The sequence below is a fragment of the Etheostoma cragini genome, chromosome 4 (genome assembly GCF_013103735.1).
Source record: "Etheostoma cragini isolate CJK2018 chromosome 4, CSU_Ecrag_1.0, whole genome shotgun sequence".
In the NCBI taxonomy this organism is placed as follows: domain Eukaryota; kingdom Metazoa; phylum Chordata; class Actinopteri; order Perciformes; family Percidae; genus Etheostoma; species Etheostoma cragini.
In genome coordinates, this window is record NC_048410.1 from 14692422 (window position 1) to 14718901 (window position 26480).

The following is a 26480-nucleotide window of genomic DNA, read 5'->3' on the forward strand; positions in this document are numbered from 1 at the left end:
AAGTAGCAATAGCTACCACATATTAAAAATACATAACAAGTCCTGAATTCATTTAAAAATACAGTATTAGCATCACTATAATAATATACTTAAAGTACTTATGCAGCATGGCCCATTTCAAAATATTGTATTTTTGTATATTATTGAATTATAATTACTGATGCATTAATGTGTACATAATTTCAATGTTGCAGTTGGTAAAAGTGGGGCTAACATTAATTAGTTTATATACTGTTGGGTAGCTTCTGCATTTCACTAAGGATAAATAAAGTCTTTAGCCATAATAATACATCATAATTTATTAATTGAGTTTTTGTACTATTAATATAAATCTGCAAAGTAACTAGTCAATGAAGTAATCCAATAAATGTAGTACAGTACTTGACTAATTGCACTTACAAAACCAACATACTAATACATAAAATACATAAAATAAATCTGCTAGTAAACTAATTAATTGGCCTAGAAAATTCCCAGGCTTTTATTATTGCAATCATTCAGGCATTATTATTTCTTCATGAATAAATAATGTAATTGTACATTATTCATAAGACAATTTTAGAAGACAAGACTTTGAAAAAACATGAAACTGCTTTTATGTAATTTCATAATCTTACCTTAAATCAAAAAGAATCATAAGGATCGTTTGGTAAACTGTTAGAAAAAATCCAGCACTTTCTTACAGTAAATAATTAATCTTAATGTTTGAATATTCTCAAATAACGGCGCAAAAGAGAAAATATTCCTCGTTTCGTCGTAATCATAAAAATGAGGAAAACAAAAAATTCCGTGTTACCGATGGTCTGCTGTAAGTGAAACTGTGCGGCCGAAGCGGAGTGTGTGCTCTAGGCCTATATTCATCTACAGGACAGAAAACAGCTTAGTTCAGTTTGGACTGACGGAGGTTCCCGGAATCTGTTTCCACGAAAGGTTTTGTGTTTCAGCGCCAGCAGTTACAGACAAGCTGCTGCCAGCAGCTTCACTGCGCCCGGACAACAAGCACACTGTCCACCCACACCACTTCCTGTACGGCTTTCACAATAAGATTAAATTAGGATGCTCCTAAGTGGCAATCGAGTTTTTCCTAATATGCGCCTTTAAAATATTAACACCCGACTGCTAATGTTACTAATTATCTGTCTATTCCCATCACGCTTTGAACAATAACCTTTCCATTGTTTATTTCTTATTGTACTATCATAAAGAAAATTACTTGCAAATGGTTTTGTTTCCCTGGTAATAAACTAAACCGCGTCATGTTAGAAGTCAGTATGTTTTCACAAAGTTTATCATCACCCACCCCACAGTTCCCACTTACAAAGAAAACCACCCTTTAGCTCTGAACCATGTTTCCAGGAAAACATGTTCACATTATCATCATTTCCCAAGAAGTATGAAAGCAGCAGAATTGCCCAGCTGAAGGCTTCTGAGTAGAGCGACTTCTTGGAACACATACACACACACAACCAATTGACCTCAACTACTGAGCCTTGATCCTCGCTGCTTCTGCTGACTATAGAAAATCTGTCACACGCACGCACCACGCATGCGCACATTCACAGACACATACACACACACCCACACACACACACACACACACACACACACACAGTTAGAGAGAAATGAGGACACAAACGCCAGAAAATAAAGAAAACATTTTATTGTAGGACCATGTACAACAACAGTCTTTAGCTGAGTCTAGTCAAACCTCGCTCAGCTGACTGAAGAAGGCAAAGGCAACTGTAAATGACATGTGGATAAATTTGCATGTGGAACCTTGGGTAAAGCATTGGCTGCCTTTACCTAGGCAATATAAAAGATAATCCAACCTAAAACAGAAATTACATAGTTATTCCCCAGTGATTGTGAATACCTAAATCGATATTAGTGATACTTGTCATAATAATCATTTATAATAGTAGCCTATATATAATATAATTAGTATAATAATCATTATTTAAGGGCTCTACACTTGGGTTTTTGGGCGGATTAAACAAACAAGATATAATGTGGTAATTAGTAAGCTAGAGAGGTGGTGATAGGCAAATTTTTATTATTGGACAGATTTAGGATAGGATAGCCGTTTCCCCTTGTTTCCAATCGTTATGGTAAAATAAGCTACCTGGCTGTAGCTTTGTGTTTAACGTAGAAACATGAGAGGTGTATCAATCTGTTCTTCAAAGTCTTTATTGAAACTATATTTACATTCACATAGTGACATACTCTAAGTGTTTTGTGCATCATTTTATACACATCTCCCTAAAATTTAGCCAGACATATATATGTACTGTATATTTTAATCTCCGGAACGTTTGGGATCTCTACTACAAGTGAAATAAGTTTAGTGAGTTTGTTTAGAAGGTTTGGCTGCAATATAGTTTGCAATGAATGACCCACTGGTGAATAAGTAGGATGTAAGAAGAAGTAGTTTACGACTTTGTGAATTTCCCCCCACATTATAATTACATTATTAATAATATCTCATAATATTGCCACTTTATTATAACTTATTATGATATGTGGACTAAAAGATGTGTCCAAATATCAGATAATTATCCTGGTTAGACTCAAACTACTAACAACAGCTTAGCTATCAGTTTCATACAAAAGTTTACATTTAGGAGCTTTCTTTACTACACGAAAATATATATAAATTCTGCTTTATGGTGGATCTATTTTTTCCCTGTTGTCATTGTAAAAAGTGTTTTCTCAAGTAAAAAGAATAAATGGCTAGAAGCAAAACAGTCAAATAACAAGACAAAATATAAATATTGTGTTGCTATGCTTGTGTACTTGTGTATGTTGTCTTGTGTGTTTGTTTGTGTGTGTGTGTGTGTGTGTGTATGTGTGTGTGCGTATAGCGTCTAACTTTCTTCCCCACTCTCCCCTGCATCCTTGATAAGGCGTTTGTTACCCCTCGACCCTCCTGGTCCGCGGGGCTTGGCAAAGGCCTGCTTTAGGGTGTGCTCGATTGGGTGGACCTCCTCGTACAGAAAGTCTTCTGTCAGGCCGTCGCCATTGTCTATCTCCATCTACACACACACACACACACACACACACACACACACACACACACACACACACACACACACACACACACACACACACACACATTAATGACTACTCTTTTCAATATGTTCAGTTCATACATCAATTATGGTGACCTTGTTTACTGTTTTTCTCTTCAGTGGTATATTATTATTATTAGTATAATTATTATTATTATTATTATTATTATTATTATTATGGGTGATTTGGGTGACCTATACCTTTTTGGTGACCTCTAGCTGGTAGTCTCTCTCCACATCGTCCAGTAGTCTGTTCTTACAGCTGGAATACAACATCCGTTCCTTGATACTACAGGTGTACCCAGGCATCGAATATATGAACACTGGAAGAAATATGAAGTCATCAGGAGCTGATATTTGTGACTTCACTGGATGAGATTTACTCACATGTCTGCTGTTACTGTAAAGCTCTTTGTGCAATGAAACACAACAAAAACCTGTTTAAGATGCTAAAAAAACACACTATAACCACCTTCTCTAAATTACACACTACACCAGGGGTGGACAGAGTACTAAAACACCCAGTACTAAAGCAGAGGTACTATCAGTTGACCTTAACCAAACAGAAGTAGAGGTGAAAACTGGTCAACAGGAGCTGCTAAAACCAATAGCTGGGTAACATTTAGTTAACCACAGTGTGAAAATGCTAATGAGAGTCTGAAATGAGTTTTTTCCAAGCCACTTGGGAGCAGCGGAACAAACTGAAAACAAAGCATGACATATTGTCACCAAATGAGAAAAAAAGTTCTGTATTTACACCCAACAACATTATTTGTTGTTGGAGAGCAACATTATTTGGATGGATTTTTGTTTCAAACCTGTCCAATATATGTCCAATAACCACTATCTTTTTTTGCTCTGTTTTGGTCTCCACCAACTCCTGAGTGAAACATTTGGCTCTTTAGCTGCTAAATGCGCCACTATGTTAACCTTCCAACTTTGTAAGTCTGTTGTTTGGTGCTGGACAGATATTTTAGGGTTGTTTTATCACAGAAAACAGATGCATGCTGCCGTTAGAAATTAGGTTGATAATAAAGGCCTAAAAATGCCCAAAACCTATTCTTTAAAAAACTAAGTTATGTGATCATTGTTAATATATGTTGAAAACAAATTAGTGCGGCTTTAAGTTTATAACCCACCTAATTGAGAAAGATGAGGTTCGGGATTATGGGCATTAGACAATTTGTAAATTTTTACCAGAGGGGACAGACACGGTTTGTTTTGTTGACCTGTGACAAGCGAATTAACGAATCTACTTTAGTGTCTTAATTTTATTAATACACAGGCTACTGAATTTTCTGAGCCACGATCAGGGCCATAGATTCTAACTTGCCCAAACCTCGGTCAATAAAAACGATGAATGAGTCAATCCGACTTATTCAACTTAAAAAAACCTCAGTCCCTTCACTCTCTCTGCTACAATCAACCAGTCAATTTTATTTGTCATATTAAATCATTGGAAGTACATCCCAAGCCTCAAATCGTGGATGATTCATCATGAAGCAGAATAGGGCCGTCAGATCAGCACACGGAAACAGAAGATGGAGAGTTAGGATAGCAGGTTAACAAGGGGCATGCATGCAACAAAGGCAATGGCATCCACTTCATATTGCCAACTGGTTATAGGAGATTCTAGGACTAACATGCTGAAAAAAAACTTTTTATAAAAATTAAATTTGAATAACTTTAAATAATGAATTAATATCATAATGGAAATATTATTCACATGCTGCTCCCTTCTGTCTTTGAAAACTGAAAGCTAATTGATAGAAATTGATATCTCTATGTACTAGATAATAAATAGAGAAAATGATGATACTTTCCCTCGCTGCAATATCCCACCACTGTGCTCACACCTGCAGTGAGACTGTGTACTGACCCAGCGCCTCCTGTCTCTGGCCCTGGTGGGAATGTTTGAAGATGAAGAAGTGGTATCTAGGTGAATCTGTGGGAATCCTGTAGGGAAGCTCGTGGGTCTCTGTTGGTTTGGTGTGAACCAGCTCAATAGTCTCTTTCTCCACATCCAGCCTCTGCAACACAACATACACAAACAAGCTCTGTTCAGGGGTCAAGTCATGCACTGCCAATTTAACTGACAAACACTAACACGCAGTTTGTTCCTGGCGGCTTGTTTTTTCGTTTTCAAGGAATATGTTACATGTTTTGTACACTGTGTATAATTAGTAAAAGGTTTTCTGTCCAGGCTCACCAGTTGTATGTAATTGATGCGTCTCTGCTTGAGCTGCTGCAAAGCTCGTTTGGCCTCTTCTTGTAATGGGAACGCAAGACCTTGAAGAGTCTGTGGCCTTTTGTCCAAGCCAAACTCCATTGTTACCTGCAGGATGATAAAAATAAAAATAAAATAAACTCAGAGCTGATAATTAATTTCATTTATAGGGACCCCATTACCTGTAGCAGAAGCAGCAACAATAACAACAACCATAACAATAACACCAAACCCCAATACAACATAAGACAGGACCCAGTAAAATCACTCATTAAATCAGTAAAAATCTAAACAAAAAAACAATATGAAATATGTCTCAACATTAAGCTGTAGAAATTGAGCAGACCATGGCCCATTAAAAAATCAATGTAATATATGTAGTGGTGGAAGAAGTAATCAGATCCTTCACTCAAGCAAAAGAAACAATAGTACATTGCAAAACCACCGTTACAAGTAAAAAGTCCTGCATTCAAAATTGTTCTCGTGCAAAAGCACAAAAGCGTCAGCACCAAAACATGCAGCACTGAAAAGCATCTTGCAGAATTGCCAACTCCAGAATAACATAAACTATACTACTGCACTACAATTAGTACTCCAATGTTGCAGATGGCAAAGGTGGGAACAACTCTAATAACTTGATAGGTCCCAACCAATGACAGAAAATCAAATGTCAGTGAGTCAAACACATTGTAACAAACCCTAGCTCGTGCTGTTGGAGTTCCAATTCGTCTTTGTTCATCCTGTGGACATAAGAGACAGTTTATGAATCTCTTATTCATGCACACAGTTGAATTTATATTAGGAAGAAAGTAAACGTACCCACACAACTTTATCCTGCATGAAAAAAAGTAGAAGTAAACAGAATGAGTACACCTTCTGACGTACGCGATTCATATCATATTCATTTTGAATTGTTTAAATTTGACCTCTGTGACTTTAATTCGTTGTAATTCCTGCTCAGCTGCTGTTAGTGGAGCCGGGGAGCAGCAGGAGGACATGTGTCGCAGGTATCCCTGGAAGCACAGGTCATCCTGCAAACAGCCACACAAACAGGATGGTACTTAATCAGCAGCAGTTGAAGAGTCACTGATCAATCGTCATGCTGGAGGGATTTTACTCACCTCGACCGTGCCAAACATTTCATCTTTAATGTGACCTCCTCCAAACTCTTTTTTCAGTGTGGCACGGGTCGCTGCATACACCATCTTCTGCCTCACCTAAAGGGTGCCAGGACAGGAGGACACAGTGAACATTAACAATGGTTTGATCGTGGTTTGGGTGATTCTATAGCCGTTTTGTGTGTTTTGTGTTGAGCGAATGTAAAGTTTTTAAGCACCCTCAACACAAAGATGGGTTTTTTCTTTTTGTTACTTTGACTGTAATGTTTGCGTTTCACTGTGTAGAATCATGTAAATGCAGAGTTAGACACTAGGAGGCTTTTTTTTTTTAACAACAAGCTGCTGAAGAGGGAAACCTGAGTTTAGGACATGTACATACCAGCAGAAATTATTACAAAACTAGTTTGGTAGAGAATCGTGATCCAGTATGCAACACAAGTGTGATGTGGAAACCTAAAGCCTCCAACGCACACTGCGAATAGACTTTTCATTGAAGTAGGAAACATCTTGTGTCCAGTAATTGAACTTTTGAACTGAACAATATCTGAATATTCATAGATTTAGGGGTTTTCAATGGGGGCGCAGAAGTAGACTTAATTTTAGAGATAACATTTTTAACTAGTTATTCAAACTTTTTTGTGGAAAACCACTATTAGCCACAAGTTATCAAATTCTTGAAAGCAGTGTTTTATGACATAAAAACATGATCATATTCTCTTAGACACAATAGTGTTTTCTATTATTCATGTGTTTTTTTTTAATATAGTTATTTTAGTAATTTTTTGTAGGAATTGTAATTTAAAGGTGGAATGATGTAGCTACAGAACACATATGTTGAATGTGTTTAATGCAGCTATTGTGTAAAAACATATGAACAATAAATCAATTGTGGTTATTATTACGACCTTTAAATAACAGCAATTATACTCCAAGCTTACCTTATGTACAAAAGATTACATAAAATACAAATTGAAATTGCGTCAATTTTTTTTTGCCTGCGTTTAATTTGAAATTACTTTGAAATGTTAAGCAAGTTTAAGTTTTCTGGTAGTTTGAACTCTTTCAACTCTCTCTCAGTTTAAGTTTTTCCATCCTTCAAAATATTTTTTAGGGGTAAGTTTTTTTTTAATACAATCAATTTGACAGCAGACTAACTAAACTTGATCAGTGACAACATGTCTATCAGCCACTCCACACATACTGGTGATTGGTCAGGTGACCAGGCGATGAAGATCCACTCATATCCCTGTGCATTCAGGGAGTCCAGGCGGTAGAGGATGTAGCAGGGTTCCTGAGGCGTAAGCAGAGGAAGCAGGAACTGATCGTAATCCTTGTCCCAGCTGTGTGCTGGCTCTCTGTATGAATCTAACACCAACTCCTCTGCAGACAAAAACACGTATCAGCATCTGAGGACTTAGAACAAGTCCCCTGAAAACATACTTGTGTCAAATCTTTCGGAATATAAAAAAGCATCTACTGTTTACCCTTTCTGATGACAATCTTCATTATTCTGATGGCACCTCCCCTTGCTCGGGCCAGAAACTCTTTCAGCTCAGATGTTGCTAAAGTAATCAAATATGAGACAGACAAGTCAAAACTGAGGATGGGGGGAGTTGAAAGCAAGTGAGACAAAGTTGGGTAGGAAGAACCTGAGACTCCACTTCAGGGAAAAAATGTGATCCTCTGCCACATAGTCACACCATCATGTATATGTACCAAGGAACCACTGCAAAATTCAACTCTGAATTGTAAAACAGCCTAATTACCCTTCCCAATTCCCAAACCTATCAATGGTAGTTTAGTACCGAAAACCAGATTTAGCTATTTAATGCACTCCCTGCTTCTCTCTCACCATGGTTACCAAACACAGAGGTCTCATAAATGATGTAAAGTCAGGTGAGAAAGGTAAGAGAGGAACGCTTCTGCCATCCGTCCCCCAACGCTCCAATTACCAGATGCCATAACACACATATAGCCTTCGTAGCTCTTAAAGTATCCATAAATTCCTTTGGTTGCTAAAGAACATGATTACTGGTATCACAACACAGAAGACAGACATTTAACCGTGAATCAGTTCTATAACATACAAGCTTATAGATGTTTAACCTTTACAGTATCCAATTATTTAAAAACATAAAAAGAGATTTCAGAGAATGTATTGTTAGGTTGTATAACATGCTAGGGCACAGCACTACTTTACTACTTTAAACACTTAAAACTGGATTTGGAGACAACTAGACTAATACATGAAACGCTCCGCTTTGAGAAAACTTACCGTCAATTCCGGTTTGGTGTGACATCTTTTGGCCGTCAGCTTCACACTCCACTCATGCAAGAAGGACCAAGTCCTGTGTCCTCGCTCTTCTTTCTCAGCAGGTAGGCTGCCTCTCCACTGATGGCAGACAGATGGACCCATGCGCATCAGTGACAAAAACGCCTCGAGGGTGACTGGGGAGATTCCTAACACTTGAAATACAATCTGCGGAACTGTGGCTGATGAGTAATAACGTGTCTGTCAGTGGATATGCCACCCTAACCACTGATCTAATACTCTTTGCGTATCGATGACCACAACTTTAAAAGTCTTGGTGGGGGAGCGTCTCCCAAGTCACATAATGTCCTGTACTGTACTGTGTTTGAGGCCATGAAGAAATCCACCGCTCATGACATCAAGTGGTCAGTACAGTGACTTCAGATGCTGTCAGTTCGCAAAATGTAAAGACATTTTTTTAATCACTTATTAACATACAGACTAGGTAGGCTGATTGGCTCAGTCAGTCTGCATGATATTCAATTCCAGCCACCTGGTCACAGAAATGTGACACCAAGCAACAATCTGACCGCTACATTTCAATATGTTCAATAGAGCAAGAATGGCACCAGCACGCCACAGTATTAAAATAATATGAGTGTGAGGCTTCATATGCCAATATATAAACACCTTTCATCCCAAAGTGTGGGGTAAAGAGCTCCAGATAACTTGTTTGAACACTAGAAGAGTTGGTTCCATTCCTTGCGACTAACAACAAGGTAACACACACACACACACGAAGGTGAGAGAAAGATAAGTGTGTACCTGTGAGGTTACCTGCGATGGGATCATCCATTATTCAGTCAGTGGTGAGTACACAACCCAAGCATCTATACATTATTCAACAGAACCCCCACCCCTTTCCTCTAGAAAAGAAAAAACCCATTCATTAAATTAATTTAAAAAAACTGACTGTTTTTCTCTCACGTGCATGTGTGTTAACAGATTGGTTTGGTGCCGAGGAACTTGTATTTGCATCTTAATGCCAATGTTTTGAGAAGCAACAATATACTAATCCAGTTTTCCAAACTAATAGAAATTTCTTAGTAAATGTGCCCCATTAATTAATAAAAGATTCCAATTTTTCCAAGATAAGATTCCAGTTTTTTTTTTTTTTTTTTTTACAAATTGCTTTTGTTGGAAAAAAGTCAGATTAACTGATATCAAAATAATCATTAGTTTGAACCCTAGTACTGTACATCACAAGATATCTGATGTATGATAATACATAAGATGTCAAAAAAGGAAAAGCATTTCATGTAAAACAATTTATTAACAAATATTTGAACAATAAAAACACTGATTATTAATTAGTTCAATTTCACAAAACAGGGATGAAATGTTAGCGGAATGTAATGTACCTGATTTGCATTAAAAAGAACTGAGGTATGTGGGATTTTGGTGTCACAACAACATTAACCCTTATAAAAGTTTAAAAATACTGCAGGTAAAAAGTTTAAAAGTTTCTCTGTTAAGCTATCAGACCAAGGAAGGCAGTCCAACACATAATCTTACATCAGGATGTGTTTTACAGTGAGGGCTCCCTTTGGCAATTTCCCTCTATGAGTCATCAATACAGGGGAGCCAAAATGTCTGTTAAGAGAACAGAAGAAGAAATTGTGAATGAGCACTGTGTTTACAGCAACAGTTACTGTACATGAGAGACTGATGGGATAAGTTTGACCTCACCATGTTAGTGCAGGCACTGGCAAATGTCATGTATCTGGGGTTAAACTGCAGAGTGTTGATGGGTCCTGGGTGTTTCCCATCCAGCACAGCCACCTTCATCCCACTCTCAGTGCTCCAAACATGGACTCTGCCGTCCTCTGAGCCTGCACAACAAGACACATTTGAACAGTCACCAGAGAGATACTTTCAGAAAGTGACCAAAACACTAAAAGTGACAGGTTTTAGCCTTACCGATCATGACAAACTGAGAGTCAGGAGTGAAGCAAGCCTCCAGGGAGATGCCTTTACTGTTGTTGTAACCCTTAAAATAAGCAAAGATAGGAAATCATTTAAGTAATCATACCAATAAAAAGACAGACGTGATTCAATTTGTCTTACAGAAAACGTGTGCAGCACAGATCCATTGAAAGCATTCAGGACACGAATCATCCCTCCATTGGTGGAGATGAGAATCTGTTTTCCATCGTTACTGAATTTGAGTCCAGTCCAGTCACAGAAGCGATTAAACCTTGTCTCAAATGAGGCAAAGGGACCCTTTTTTTGCAGAAAGATAAAACACATTATAAATATAATAGAGAAAACAATAAAGCAGGTCAAATCTTAGTGAACCGCTAACAGTTATTTGCATTTTACCTTGTCAAAAGCCCGGAGGTCGTATAGTTTAATGGCCTGTGATTCCACCCCTGCAGCAAATATCAACCCATCTGGGTCAAAGGAACATACAGGTTTCCCCAGTGGGTTAGTCAAACCCTGAAACAAACAAATCAAAATAAATCCAAGAAAATGAAAATGAGAATTGCAACAGGAAGTCTGGATTTTGATAGAGATATTGTAAAAGCTGTAAAATTACCGTTATATTTCAGCCTTCCTAATTAATGACTGCAGTTTCTGTCGTACATATCTCACATTAATGCCTCTCCTCCTCTTTCAAATTTAGTCTGTTTATGGTATCATGTCTTGTAGCATTGAGAGGGCAGATCCAAGGCTGATTCTCACTTGTCTTATTTGATAGCTCGTTGCTCCTCTGAGCTATGAGCGAGGAGATACGAGAGCAGCTTTCCCTGAAGCAGTGCAGCTGAAAGCCGTTGCTAGTTCCGCCTAAACAGCTGACAAATTATTGTGACGCAACAGAGGAAAGGACTTCTTATCCCTTTGAAAACACATTTGCTCATTTCCTCTTTGCTCGCATGATTTCCTCCCTCTCCCCCATGCTTCCGCGGTGGGACGTAATAAGACGCGGGAAGCAATTGGAGGAATGCAATTTAAGGGAAGTGAGATTCAAAGCAGTGGTTCGTAAAGCAGGTCTGGGGACACCCAGTGGTCACAAGAGAAACGCTTATTAAAAAGGGATTTGGTAACTACTGATGTACAGTACCTTGATGTGCAGTAATCTGGGAATTCCTAATCAAATGCAGTAACAGCTCAGTAGATGTGATTATATATTAGAGAATACTGCCCACAGAGAACAGAGGAAGTGCCATTTTCCAGCCTGACTACTCACTTGACAGTTTGGAGCACGCAGATCCCAGATCCGGATTGTTTTATCCAACGAGCCCGAGATAAATGTGTCATCGACTGGTGACATAGAGAGCGCAATAACTCTAAAAAAAAATAAAATTACAAAAGAAACAAACTCAAACCTTAAGTAATAAACAATCCATGTGGAGAAGACACACACACACACACACAAATAAGACAATAACAGACCAGATAAGACGAGTGAAACCTCTGATGCCTTTGGAGAACTGAGTAACTGGTAGCTGCATGAGAAAAAGGTAAACATGCTAATATTCTTTCTTTGTGCATTTGTAAAGCATTAAGTGAAAATCTGAAGATTTTTTTTCTTTTTTTCTGATTTGCATAAGATTAGATCGAGAAGATCAAGTCTCTCAGATTCAGCTGTGCATGGTGCATAGGACTGTGTATGAGGTTGTCCCCAAATATTCAATCAATTATTTTAACAGAGCGAGAGATGTTCACAGCTACTCCCCCAAGGGCAGCTCTAGGATGTTGGCCCTCCTAGAGTTAAGAGTAATTTAGGCAAGGAGTCCTTTTTGTATGTAGCATCAAGCCTGGAACAGGTTGCCAGTTTAGGAGGTTTTAAGCAGACGCTAAAAAAAAAATCGCTCAGATGCCAATCTTATGGGGGGGGGGGGGGGGGGGGGGGGGGGGGGGGGGGGAATCGTTAAAGCATAGTACCACAATATTTTTAGTGGCAAAACTGTATCGATACACAGGCGCCAAGTATCAATCTTTTATTGTATACAGTATGTGGTGGTTATAAATTGCAATATATTGCAGAATATTGCAATATGTTTAAAAAACGCAATAATTAAATAATCACAGTAATATTGCAATAGTATTGTGGCTTAAGTATCGTGATGTTATCGTATCGAGAGGCGTCTGGTGATTCCCACCCTTACTAAATTAGTATGACTTTTTATTATGTATTGTATTATCTTGATGAATGTATTCAATATACTGTATGTATGAATGTGATGACTGACGCTTTATCTGCTGCCACTCAGCCCCTACCCCTTTATTGTGTTATCCTGACATTGTTTTTGTTTTTTAAGTATGATGCAAAGATGTATCATATCTTATAATGAAATGGTCAAATAAAAATCCATCATTAATCAATAAGAGCTGCGATGATTAGTACATTTTTGGTTAGTCAATTGAATATTTTAAAGACCGCTGGATTGGACAAAAAAACAAGATAGTAAACGACAGGAAATTGTAACAGCCATTTTTAACTGTTTTCTGATGTTTAATAGACCAAATGATTAATATCTGAAATAACTAGCAGATTAATTGATTATGGAAATAATTATTAGTTACTAGATGCTACTTTTCCACCTTGTATTTATAAATGTTGTGTGAGTGGAAATAGAATACTTTGTTCAAATCCATATACAGCATACCACATTTTTATTTTACTCACCTTGCAGTGTGACCTGGGAAATACCTGATGTACTGGTTGTCAGTTAGTGACAGATATCGGATGGTATCTACAAGACACAAAATCAATATCTTATTTTCCAAAACCCATCAGAGCACATACATTTTTACTATAGTTAACATTGTTTTTTTGGTGCTCTGTGCCAGCAGCTATCAGTACTGTGTTATTACCATCCAGTTTGTTGGAGCTGTAGACCACTGTCTGCGTATCGCCATGTGTGTAGCGGATGAGGTCTACTCCATACTTCTTACTGAACAGGGTGCTTTTAGGTCTGAGACAGGACAGAATAGTAAAACCTGTTAATCATTTGATCATCAGGTGAAATGCAGTAGATGCTGCACTGCAATGGTCCAGACACATACGGACCAACTCATCTAAAGCTATTTTACAATTTAAATAAATACATATGGAAATTGATTTTCACATATTTTAGGCATACATGCATTACAGAGAGAACTTGTTTAATAATGTCACAAATTGGCCACTCACTTCCCCTCACGGATGTCGTACAACACAATGCAGTCGTCGTCGCTGCTTGATACTGCATTTTCACCATTTGGGCTGAAGTCAACACAGTTGACTTTCTGGGAATTGTGTCGATATGTTCTGGCAACCCTGAAACTTCGTAACACGCTGTCTGTGATCTTCATGTCTGCAGCTTTTTATAGCATACTGGCCACTGTGTAAAACCAAAATGTGGACCCCTTCCTCTGATTTAATGAAGCCTCCGAGTAATTTCTGGTCGAGCAATGCATGAGCAATATCATTTAGGAGCCGTTAATCGAAAGAAAATGACATTTTCAGAAAAACATAGAACAACGGTTTGTGTTCAGTCGTTACATGACCATAACGCAATTTGGAGCAACAACGATACATTCGGTTTATACCTCATTATCTACCAGATAGGCGGTGTTCTCCAGTCGCCATTGCATTCTGTAGAGACATCAACAAAACGGGCAGTGGCGGGCTCATAAACGAGCATACCTTATGTCAGAAAAAGGAAATACGACACAAGACCACAGGAAATAGCTGTATGCATGGATTATTTTTTTTGAAGCCACTTTACAAAATTGCTGTGTGAGCGTTAAACACATGACGGCATTAAACTGCGGGCCAGTAATGCCAAGTCAGACTCCAACAACCACCAGTCAAAATATTTTATTTATTTACTGTGTGTTTCACCAAAATCACTAAAACAGCTGTTAAAAAATTAGATTTTTGCATTTTCTTGCTTTTTTATTTGTGTACAAATTACGTTTTTACGCTTTTATTTTGAAAGGTGCGGCCCGGAGGTCGAAAGCCGGAAACAGCGAGCATGTGTCCTCTGGTCCGGAGTTGTGTGGAGCTGTTAAGCCGTACTTCACGATGAACAGCTATAGGAGAATATCATGTAGTGACTGGAAATCGGGTTTGAATGTCGTCTTAGCTCGTGTCAAACCGTGGACAAACTGCTGCCGGTGTCCGGAAGCAGCACCGCCCCTCAGCCGGAGCCAGGCCACTGCCTCCAAACAGGTTCCAGGCTTCGCCACGGAGGAGAAACCCCGGTTGAGGGCCGTCGACCTGGCGCGGCGGGTCCAGCAGGAGAGGACGAAGCCACAGGCGGCGGAGCCTCCGCTATCCGGCCAGCAGAAGAGGGTGATGGAGCTGAAACGGTTCAGTCTGCAGCTACAACATGTTCATCCTAACGTTCTGGCAAAACACCTACACAAAGCCGTGCTGTACCAGGACAAAGATCTAGTTGTCATCAACAAACCTTATGGTGTTCCTGTCAGAGGTAAACCAACAGAAGCTAATCACAGCTTACTGATTTTATTCTGAGTACAGTAAAAGACATTTTGTGTCAATTTAGTCAATTGAAAGATTGTTGAGTAATTTCCCAAGTAAAAGGCTACAAACTCTCTGGTTCCAGCTTAATTATCAGGAGTTTTTGGACTTCAAATGACTATTATTTTTGTAATAATGCACTCATTTTTTTCACTTTTTTCTGAAATCACTATAGACCAAAAACGTTTCTGCAGATTAATGGATAAATAAAAAAAAGTCTTGAATTGCAGACATACATTTCTTTGTATACCTTCAACAAATGTGCCCATACTGATAACAAGTCAATATGGGCCAATAGTATTGGTCTGCTGATATATCGTGCTATTCCAATAATGTTAACTACGTAATAGTATGGCAGTATTTGTTACGGAATAGGTTTAAATTACAAGATACTGACGGAAGTGTTGTCATGTTGAAGTTTGAGTATCTGGGACTGACTACACGCATTTGTTGTTGGTCTCAGATGACTGTGGGTCTACATCCATCTCCTCTGTGCTTCATGTTCTCTCCAAAATGATGGATGGGATGAAGATCAAGTCTGATTCTCAGCTCTTCCCCTGTCTGAGAATGGAGAAGGAAACAACAGGAGCTCTCCTGCTGGCCAGGAGTGACGAAGTAGTCAAGCACGTACTCAACCTTCACAGAAATAACCAAGTGCAGAGAAAGTACTGGTAAGACACAGTGAGGGGAAGAAAAGTGGTTAAATAGGACTTAAAGATTGGGCCTCCACATTGTCACACCACATGCTTCAATAACATATGTGCCAGTCTTTAATGTATTCACTGTTCCTCCTCAGGGTCATCACAGTTGGTGTACCTGTTCCATCTGAAGGATTGATTGACATCCCCATCATTGAGAGAGAGGTCACAGGCTCTCAGCCTCATTACAAGGTGTCTCCTATTTTGTGGTTTTAATGCTGTAATAATTAGTAAGTCAGTTCATCAACTGGCAGAAACTTAATTCCAAATGTAAAAATTGCTTTAGTCATTAGTAAAAAAACAATCAAGTACCCGTTTTAGTTTTACAATTTTAAAGAGCTGCTTTCTTTTTTGTTTCATGTTATATAGTAAATTTAATGCTTTGGGTTTTCTTGCTGTTGGTCACATCATGTTATCCTACTGTATATTGTCTATTTACAGTTGTTTTAAGTAAACTACTAGTCAGTGATGCTAACGTTGTAGAACTATTCATGATAACGTCATTTAAATTTCAGATGGCTCTAAGTCCTCTTTTCAAAATGAATGATTCGGGCGATGGTGTGACCAAAGTCCGCGCCCATAGGCAAGCCCATGCTGCGGTGACCAAGTACAGAGTCTTGGACAGCAGAAATGGTTGCAGCCTCGTGGAGCTCCAGCCTTTTACTGGTAAGACACTGGAAGTGCTTTATCACTGGAAATAACTGCCATTTCAGTTTGTTATATCTATTTTTTAAGAAGACTTGACCCATTTGTTCTGTGTTGCCTTTTTTTTTGTCCACAGAAGTGAAGCACCAGATGAGGGTTCACATGGCACTTGCTCTGACATGCCCCATTCTTGGTGACCACAAATATTCCCACTGGAGCAAACTGGCACCTCAGGTAAAATATGTTTAGCGTATCTCAATCACGTAAAATATGTCCACAATTGCCGTTAGAACATTAACTGCATTCCATTGCAGTTACACCACAAACAACAAACGGTGTTTACATGCACACTAATATTCTACTATTATTTTGAATACGACAATATTCCGAATGTGATACAGGTCATGTAAACAGCATATTGCTTTTGGCCTTATTAAGAATTTAGCATTTCCAATTAAGACATGTGGGATATGCCAGCATTCTTTGGACATGTAGATCAAATACAGCGCTTTCAGAATACGCGCCTAATCTGGGTTTTTACCTCAGCGTGCGGCCTCTTGTCTGGTAATGGCTTATGGTCAGCTCTGTAACTTGCTATGGTTGTTGTACACAAACCATAAGCCAACAGTTTGCAAGGCTGTGGTAGAGATGCATGCCCAAACGAAAAAGAGAAACACACCTACTTTTAAACATTATGAAAGACTTGGATATCAACAAGTGTTTGGAAATGCACAAACATCGCAATGGCGACTTCTTCAAGAAGGTGGTTAAAAGAATGAGAGAGGGATGGCTGTGTGCACATGGTCAAACAAGTCTGCTACTGGTGGAAAACTGAAAACAAAAAAGTTTTTTGCACGACTGTATGTAAATGGGATTATTAGTGCAATATTCACTTTCATTAGCCATGTACACAGTTTAGTCAGAATAATGCCTTATTTGGAATATTATATGCATGTAAACATAGTCAGTGTGGTGCGTCACAAATATGTTCTTTGTATCCTATAAATGAAACCAGCATCTTGTACTTTCATCTCCCTCCCACATGGCAAATATTTAGATTCTTAATGTAGAACTTGTTGCGGCGTCTCTAGTCTGAATCAACCAAAGTTCATTTCCAGGATAATTGCCTGTCTCCCGTTCCGCTCCCTGTGTGTTGCCATTCTCGTTCTCAAATGGAATTTGAACGAACAAGCAACACGCTGAAATGGCAAGTTTAAGAAAATTTGGATTGTGCAATAAGGCAGGTCTGCATGGTTCTTATGAAGAATGATTGTACAGTTTTTCAAAGAATATGTTTTATGGCATATACTATCTAACTGAAACAGATTAGCTGGGATTATTGTGCACAAAGTACAAGTGGTGATACACTAGTAAGAGCAAATTACATTTAACCATGTATCCAGCTAATTTAAATAGCTCACTGTGTATAGTGAGAAAGTCATTTAATATTTTATGTGGCGTTTTTGTGTGATGCAAATATTCCACCTAAACCAGTTCCTCCCTGAGACCATTTTGCAGGACAATTGGGCTTGGTTTAGAGAAATGCAAATAATCCAGAGTGTGTTTTTTTTTGCTCTCCTATCCTAGAATGTATGCGTGGTAAAGCCAGACCTTACTTAAATGCAATGCGAGACTATGGCATTGCTAATCCTGAAACCTACGGCTTTTTTTTTAAATCCGTTGGGTCATACTTTGAAACCTTTTGAGTTTTTGTTGCTTTCACTTTGGTATATTGTTAAACATATACAAACAGTAGAGGATGGCTCAGTTACTGTCATTTAGTACCTTCTGTAATAAAATATTTTTGTTTTTGTACACAGAAATTACCAGACCATGTGTTGGGAAAACTTGGACTGGAACAGAGCAAGATCCGGTATCTTCCTCTACACGTGCTCGCTCGACGGCTGACGCTGCCAGCTACCAACGGAGCTGACGTCAACGTGTCCTGTCCCCTGCCCAAATACTTCACACAAACGTTGAATCGACTGCATTTAACCCTTCCTGACCAACAAGATCATAAATAACCACCTCTTCGTTTTTTTTTCTTCAAGTGATGTCTAAATGTTTTGGGTATCAATTGTGCAGAATTTCAGACTGCAACAATTGTGGGGTTATGGAAAATGACTGTACAGTGCTAAACTTATTTTTAGTAATAAACAAAGCAGAACTGTATCCCAGCTATTTTTGTCAATATTGTTAATCCAATTAGATAATAACTAGACAATGGTTGCTATTGGTGTAAGTTTTGTTTTTATAAAAAGGCCTACAACTAAACCTTCTTCCAAATGTCAGAGTTGCATTTCCTCAGGTAACACTGCACTTAATACTATCATTTTTTGAATTTCTTGTCATGATTTGAGACAAGGATTAATACGGTTAGCTAAACAGAGACTTCCATCTACGTGTCCTGTTTAATAATCTACTATACATACAGGAACAAGTTGGCAAAAAAACCTTGACGGGTGTTTAAATCACTAGCTTTGACCTGAGAAATAAATGTTTCCAATCTCCTGAATTACCACAATATAGCACTTCAACTTGGGAATATCTGATGTTCCACTCACTCGATGATCCAAAAGCATAAATAATGACGTCATTTTTGAAAACAGGCACAAGTTTTTCAGTTTTGAACGTATCAATTATGTGATCCAAAATGTAGTCAGTATACAAAACAATTGTGAGAAGAAGTCCCTGTAATTGTCCATTAAGATGTCATGTATCATAGTGGGACTTTGAAAAGACAATGTGTTAAATGGTCTGTGAGGTTAAGTACTGAAGGTTTATATCCTCAAATTTATACTTTTATAGGAAAATGTACCACATCTGCAGAGTTCAGAGGGCAGGAGGTCAAAGTCCCACGGTAAGACTAAAACCTCCCTTACTTGCCCGTTTGAAGGTTACAGAGGCAATGGTTTACAAAGGTAGTCAAAAGAAAGAACAGTCCAGCCCACCAGCTGAAAACAGAAAATGTAAGAAGAGAAAAAACTAATCTTTGCTTTTATGATGCACCCCTCAAAGAGAAATGATTGTTTCAGAAGTTGTTCCTTTTGATTTGAGATGATGGTCATTGAGGTTTATAGAGTCGGGATGGATACTGCATAGTCAACAATCAGTGACTAAAGAACAAGTTTCTGTCAGTCCTCTTAGTTTAGCTCCGGACCAACGCCGATTATCTCCTGGATCTCTCGGACCACGATGATGCGGGCCAGCACGTGCTCGACTTGCTGACTCGTGAGGGGCTGAGAGGAGTACCACATCGGACTGTTGGGTGCAACGACGGGCTCGGGAGTCATGTAGTATGCATCGTTACGTCCCTTAACACTTTGAGGACTGGAAAAGGGAGAAACGTTTTATTTTTGGGTAGTCAAACACAAAACACACACAAACACACAGTGTACTTACCATTTGAAGAGATAAAAGTCATAAAGTTTAATGGGGCAGCGAAGGGGATTCTCAGGATCCTCAGCCTGCTCTTCATACATGTCATCAGTTTCTGAAACAGACGTCACACAGCACGTCAACAACTTCTTCTGTCAAAGGCTGTGACTTGTAGCAAGACTTGAACATGACGCTTACTGTATTGAGCGCCATTCTGTCCTGCACTTTGTGGACCTTGCCCTTTGAGAAGCCGGATGCTGGTCGCTTTGTCCTTGGCATTAGCGGGGTTTTTCCTTGTGTGTCTTAGGACCTTAGAGAAAGCTACTTTCATGTGCTGTTCGGGTGTTGTCAGGTGGAAATGCCTGTGACAAAGATGTGTTTTTACCACACGCAGTAATAATTGGAAAAAAAATACATGTTTCATTAAAGAAAACCAATTCAGCTCATTGAGATGTGAGATGCAGTTACTCACTTAGTGTTGAAATACATTAGGGTTGTAAGCAATGTGGCTGGTGAATGTGCACCAAGCTGTTTACACTCCCACAGCATCTCCTCTGTTACATGACTTGGGATGACATAACCTAAGATGAAAAACATGCCATGAGCAATTCTTTCTATAAAACAATTGAATACAAATGTACTGTATATGTTGACTCTCTCTTACCTAAAGGATGGACACTGGGTTTCCAACCATCCAGGATTTTGTGTAAACACCCACAAAAACGTGTGTAATATGGATCAGAGAAAATATCGTCCACACGTCCATTTTCGGAGAGATACTAAAAAATTAATAAAGAATTGTGCAGGTTAGAACTTTAAGTAGACCGCCATTTGGCAAGATAGACTGTTTGAGCATGGGGATACTAACCTTTTGTATGCACAAGAAAACATAATATAGAACATCAGATGTGAATTGCTCTTCGTCTGATCCTCGTGCCTCCTGCGTCATCAGGGAAAGACCCAAGTTTAGCTCAGCTACCGCGCTGGACACCAAGTCTTCTTGAAAACGCAGGGGCTGACGACCTGTACAGGGCCACAGACAGATGAGTGCTTAGTTCACACACAAATTTTTAAAGCAGAATAAAAGCAAAATATGAACAGCAAATGCATCAGGAATTAAAACTATTGTTTTATTGCTTGCAGTGGTTTGACAGAGAAAGACAGACTCGACCGGTAACACTTTAAAGAAAAAGTTTGAATGTGTAGTGTCGAAAGATCTGAAAATCGCGCAAAGAAGGTTGTTAAGTAGACGCGAAAGGCAACGCTAGATTGGCTTAATTAGTGTGAAGAAGAGTCCAAGGAGATGAAAGGCGACGTCTCTAAAAATAGAGTTGTGAAGTGTAGTGACACTGAGGGTGATCACAAAAGGTAGCACTAAAATTGACTAAGTGTGAAGTCTCAAGTGGGTTAGGGTTTTATTCGTCAAAATGTTTTTATTTTTAACTGTTTATACTTGTGTTTTATCTGTTTTTTTATGTAAAGCTATTTGAATTGCCCTGTTGCTGATATGTGTTGTACAAATAAAGCCGCCTTGCCTTTGCGTAAGTATACATAATAATAGGTTTCAGTGTTGTTTATCGATGTCTGTTCAAACAATTATTGGTTGACTTACGTCCTATGGGTGCAAGCTTGTTCTTTTCCTGCTTGTTAAGCTCCGCATTTTTTCGTTTCACCCAAAGGCGCCAGACCTCCAGGCCTTCCTCTGGCTTCAGGCAGACAGGAACCATGATCTCTGTAGGCGGTTCAGCATGACACTCTGTTTCTATGTGACCCTGCATCAGACCAAAAGAAAAGTGTCAGTTAATGCCTTCTAAGAGGGCGGCAAGAATAAAACGCTAACTTTGTAATCACATGATAATAATTTAGCTAGATAATGTTATAACAGTAATTAGAAATAATTTACATGTGATTTTTCAATGCAAGATTACAAACAGAAACCAGGGAATTTAATAGTGATAGTTCAAAAAAACAAAAAAAAATGTAATTGTAAGTTTTCAAACACAATAATGTCAGGTAATGTTCTTAATATTACCTGATTATAATGATACATGTCTGCCACATTATTCATTCTCATCACCAAGAACAATTTTAAGATACTTTTTAAAATCCATTTTAATCTTTGAGCTTTGAGAAAACAGGATACATAGCATAGGGCCAATAGAGACAATGGAAAAAGTCAGAACGCACCTGTAGATGGAGCTGCTGCTCTTGTCCCTCTTCTCCTTGGCTCTGCTGTTTATTTGGGTCCCATATGTGAACCGACTGTGCAGCGTTGTAAGTCCCTCCTACAGTCTGCACTGCCACAGGGATGTGAATGTTCCCGTTCATGAACTGCGCTGGGAACAGGGTCTGTACTATTTCTTCTTGCGTTCCAGTGGAGGCCGACTGCACATCTGCAGACCTTGATGAGGAACTGGGGGACATTTTGTCCTTACCGTTAGTGGTGGTAACTTGCATTGTGCTGTATGTGTCCTGTGGTATGGCAATGTGAGTCACCCCCTGCTGCTGTGGAGTGGAGTACACAGGGATGGTCCAGGTCTCACCTGTGGGACCTGTGATTGTTCCTGTAGCGCTGTACAGTTGAGCGCTGTCAACAGTGAGCAAATCTGGTCGTAGGGACACATAGCTCTGCTGCTGCCCTTGAGGGATGGTTAGAACTGTGGCCACCTGCTGCCCTTGTGTAACAGCATAAGACACAGATAGAGGGACATCCACCTTGCGCTTCTTGGCAGGTTGGAGAACAGTTGGGACAGTGGTGGACCTCCTCTCTGCTTCCCTGGGTGAGTCCTGTTGCTGCGAAGGAGACATGGCCTCTATGGTCTGAATCTGGATCTGTTGGCCCCTCTGTAGCTGAATTTGTTGGCCACCTGGTAGCTGAATTTTTTGGCCACCTTGTAGTTGAATTTGCTGGCCACCTGGTAGCTGAATTTGCTGGCCATCCTGTAGCTGAATTTGTTGGCCTCCCTGTAGCCGAATTTGTTGGCCACCATGTAGCTGAATTTGTTGGCCATCCTGAAGCTGGAATTGGTGGCCATCCTGAAGCTGAATTTGGTGGCCATCCTGAAGCTGAATTTGCTGGCCATCCTGTAGCTGAAAATGTTGGCCGTCCTGTAGCTGAAAATGTTGGCCGTCCTGTAACTGAATATGTTGGCCATCCTGTAGCTGAAAATGTTGGCCATCCTGTAGCTGAATATGTTGGCCAGCCTGAAGTTGAATTTGCTGGCCACCTGGCAGCTGAATATGCTGTGTTCCTTGTAACTGTATTTGTTGTCCACTTGACAGCTGGATTTGTTGTCCTCGAGCTACAGCAGCAACCAGCTGTGCCTGAATCTGTGGAACACAGTTGACAGTCACAAACCAGCATCACATGAATGCACTTGATATGGGTGGGTGATCAAAAAAATTAAATATATATAAATATATATATATATATATATATATATATATATATATAGTACCTGTTGCTGCTGCTCCTCTGTGAGCTCTTCCTGCTGGACAAAATGGGCTGTTGAGATTCCCTGCAGCTCCTGCTGTGAGGGGGAGGCCACCTCAAGAACCTGGCCAACTGATTGGCCCGGCTGTTCCTGAATCTGAACCTGGCACAAAGGAAATGTTTGAAAAATAAACAAGCCCGTCAGGAAAATATCAAGAAATTACGTACCTTAATGACTTACTGCTCACTGACCATTGTGATGATAAAGTGAGTTTATGTCCAAATTAATGACATTTCTGATAATGAAATGTGAAGCTGCACTAATACAAATATTATCAATACTGAGCATATCAAACAAACAGTCTACTCATCACATCAGTGATCAGTATTAGTGAATTAAACCAAAGAAACTTTTACACAAACCTATTTCTTTGAAAATCCACAGTAGAGTAGTGGAATTGGAAATGGAATGGAAATTGTGGAATATTCCACAATGGGCTTAAGTAATATTTATAAGTTTGAGGACAAGGAGTAGACAGAAGTGCAGCAGTAAAGAGAATGTTTGTGAATGAGTGTTCCCTCTTCATTGTGTAGCCAAGGCCATGCCTCCTAACAACTAGTAGGAGGCCAATAACCACTACAGTCATGAGGCATCTTGCAGGTAAGAAACAATGCCTGTTAACTGTAATATAGGAGGTTTTATTATACAATTGCAGATCTGAAGTTACCTCAGATGTATTAACAGCTTATCTAACTATGAACATATCAACTGTACAATGGCAGCTTTACTCTCAAATTAAAATCTGAAATTTGGGCTTTGAATTGGAATCAGAAAATCCTTCCCCACCTCCTCCAATGAGTGGGTGAAAGTATTAGAGCTGACATAGCAGAGCTACTTTACTCCCACATCACTAACTTAAAAGACTCAAACACCATCTTCTCATGTTCTCATTATTTTCTTCTTCTCGTTAGTGAGAAATATATATCTGTGGTTCGGGTCCCCGCAGGCCCCATCTGTCTTGTGCAATTTTACCATGGCATAATACAATAAACTGACATTGCTGATAAACTAACTTGCACCTGATGCTGCTGTGCAGATTCCTGATGCACAGACACATGAAATTAAATATTTGCCGAGGTCATCCCTGTACCTTAAGCACGAGTGTGCAGCAGATTGCACCACAGTGAAGAATATCATTCAACATCAACCATAATAGAAGGGGACCTCCTCTTACCGGACAAGCCAGCTCTAAGAGAGAGCCAGCCACCTCTGTACTGTCTGTATAGACACAGTTGGTACCCTGCTGCTGGTACACCATGGCTGTGGTGGTGGCCGCACCTTCCTGCTGGCTGAACTCCTGCAGCACCTCAGGGCCCTTGGCAAGAGACTCCAGGAACTCCTTCATCCTGTGCTGAGGCACAGTGCGGGCCTTCTGCCGCACATACTCATCAAAGGAAACGACCCCACTCCCCTGCTCATTCATCCTCAATTGACCTAAAAGAATACATTTTCAAACATTTGAGATTCGAATAAAGTCCCAAAGAACTCCCATTTTCTATGTATTGAAAGCACAGACATGCATAACGTTAATGAAGAATATTGTAATAAGAGGGGCAGTGAAATTATATAAGCACGACACTAATTTGCTATATACTGTCATTTAAACAACAGGGTGACGTAACAACTTCAAAAGCACAAGGGACAAAGTGCATTTTGGCTTGTATGTCAATAGGTTAACATTACAAGGAATGATGCGCTTCCATCAACTTTTTCTAGTAACGTTAACTTAAACATTACAGTCAGAGATATAGCTAACAGCTAACTGTACATTGTTAGCTTTAATATGAAAGACAATTTTGGTAAAATGTTTATGGTGCAACAACAATACATTTGACATCATCTGTACTGTCTACGTTCCAGCTAACGTTAGTGTTTAGCAAGCTAGCTTCACGATGTTAGCAAGGCACTGTTTTGTCACAGCCCATATGGACAGACAGGCTTGTTAGCAACCGCTAACTGTATTTAACATCACCGAGTTGTGAGCTCTACTGTAAACTATGCAATTTAGCTACATATATGCTCACACCATATGTTAAACAATAAAGCAACAGTCCATTCATTCCATACATATCATGACGCTAGCTAGCTAATCATTGTGCTAACGTTAGCTAGCTAGCTCGATGGCTCTGGATCCTGTCATGCTACCTTAAATAAAACGAAATCCTCTCCTTTCCGCCAAGGCACGGTGTTTAAAACTAAAAAGCCAATAAACGTCAAACAGCTACCACCAGCACACCATTCACTTCGCTACATAGTGCGTGTAATGGCGATGTAATCCCGCAAACAAAGCTGTTTAGATTGCGATAAAAATGTAACAGCAGTAGCGAGCAGGCGAGGTCTGACGTCTTCAGGCACGCTTCAGAGTAAAACAAGTTTCACAGCTCTAGCAAAGCACAGATTTGTTTATCCAGTTGAATTCCGAGTGGTATTGCTACGACCTACACCACACAACGACACAAACAAAAACCTCCCCTGTGTTTATCCAGTGAGATATATCATGACGGAAGTATAGGCCCCGAAAACAACGCGACTCCTTTAAAGCCTGCCTGCGACGGCCTGCCGCGGTGTTCTAACAAGAGTTCCCATCCACAGAGATGACATGCAGGCACGGGTTTGTAGTCCCAAGCTTTAATGATGTTTCATCAGATTTTATGAACATGTTTTGTCCAATTTAAAATACCTCACATCCATATTGTGTGATTTGGAGCCATACCTATTTTTATTACATTCTTTATTATCTTGCACTAAAAACTAGAGGGGAAATAACGTAAAAATAGGCACTTATAGTATATGCAGTCGGATATAGCCTATAATAGATCTGAACTAAAAACATTCATTATAGGAAATTCTTTAAAAGAATAAACCAAAATGTATAATTCACTTAAACGTTATGTTTTTTGTTGTTGCTGAATTTGGTTGTTTATACGCCTCAGTATAATCTCTGTATGCCACAGCACCTATGAGTTGTGGTTTAAAGCTCTGACAAAAGCTAGGAAATGGATCTTATTTTGTCAGACTACCTCATTTTATCATCTATATGTTTGACTATGTACAACAGGACTCTGG

At 39.3% G+C, this 26480-nt stretch overlaps 3 protein-coding genes across 7 annotated transcripts; 1 reads left to right on the forward strand and 2 right to left on the reverse strand.

Moving 5' to 3' along the window:
- Nucleotides 1–1639: 1639 nt before the first annotated feature.
- On the reverse strand, nt 1640–14376 carry LOC117943263 (WD repeat-containing protein 82-like). Of its 3 annotated transcripts, XM_034869282.1 has the most exons (17): nt 13865–14376; nt 13546–13646; nt 13358–13424; nt 11915–12014; nt 11047–11163; nt 10792–10947; nt 10645–10714; nt 10414–10556; nt 7615–7788; nt 6417–6512; nt 6222–6326; nt 6115–6129; nt 5994–6035; nt 5278–5403; nt 4948–5098; nt 3270–3391; nt 1640–3032 (listed from the first exon to the last, which is right to left on the reverse strand). In XM_034869282.1, exons 1-17 carry the CDS (start codon nt 14023–14025, stop codon nt 2865–2867), a joined length of 1914 nt encoding a protein of 637 aa, XP_034725173.1. In that variant the 5' UTR covers nt 14026–14376; the 3' UTR covers nt 1640–2864. The 3 variants fall into 3 exon arrangements, with proteins under 3 accessions (XP_034725173.1, XP_034725171.1, XP_034725172.1); XM_034869280.1 differs by lacking the exons at nt 10414–10556; nt 10645–10714; nt 10792–10947; ... (3 more) ...; nt 13546–13646; nt 13865–14376 and adding exons at nt 7898–7975; nt 8689–9249 and having other exon boundaries at nt 7615–7793; XM_034869281.1 differs by lacking the exons at nt 1640–3032; nt 3270–3391; nt 4948–5098; ... (4 more) ...; nt 6417–6512; nt 7615–7788 and adding an exon at nt 10188–10317 and having other exon boundaries at nt 13865–14338.
- A 313-nt stretch (nt 14377–14689) lies between these two features.
- Nucleotides 14690–19035, forward strand: LOC117943261 (mitochondrial RNA pseudouridine synthase rpusd4-like). The gene is made up of 6 exons (XM_034869276.1): nt 14690–15149; nt 15663–15870; nt 15996–16089; nt 16413–16563; nt 16679–16776; nt 18363–19035. Exons 1-6 carry the CDS (start codon nt 14741–14743, stop codon nt 18564–18566), a joined length of 1164 nt encoding a protein of 387 aa, XP_034725167.1. The 5' UTR covers nt 14690–14740; the 3' UTR covers nt 18567–19035.
- LOC117943246 (glutamine-rich protein 1-like) lies at nt 18882–26008 on the reverse strand. Of its 3 annotated transcripts, none has more exons than XM_034869246.1 (12): nt 25560–26008; nt 24589–24848; nt 23379–23516; nt 23073–23250; nt 22108–22880; nt 21533–21692; nt 20789–20943; nt 20585–20699; nt 20393–20501; nt 20119–20282; nt 19945–20035; nt 18882–19872 (listed from the first exon to the last, which is right to left on the reverse strand). In XM_034869246.1, the coding sequence occupies exons 2-12, from the start codon at nt 24835–24837 to the stop codon at nt 19686–19688; spliced, it is 2319 nt and encodes a 772-aa protein (XP_034725137.1). In that variant the 5' UTR covers nt 24838–24848; nt 25560–26008; the 3' UTR covers nt 18882–19685. The 3 variants fall into 3 exon arrangements, with proteins under 3 accessions (XP_034725137.1, XP_034725136.1, XP_034725135.1); XM_034869245.1 differs by having other exon boundaries at nt 22977–23250; XM_034869244.1 differs by having other exon boundaries at nt 22108–23250.
- Between the last annotated feature and the right edge of the window lie 472 nt (nt 26009–26480).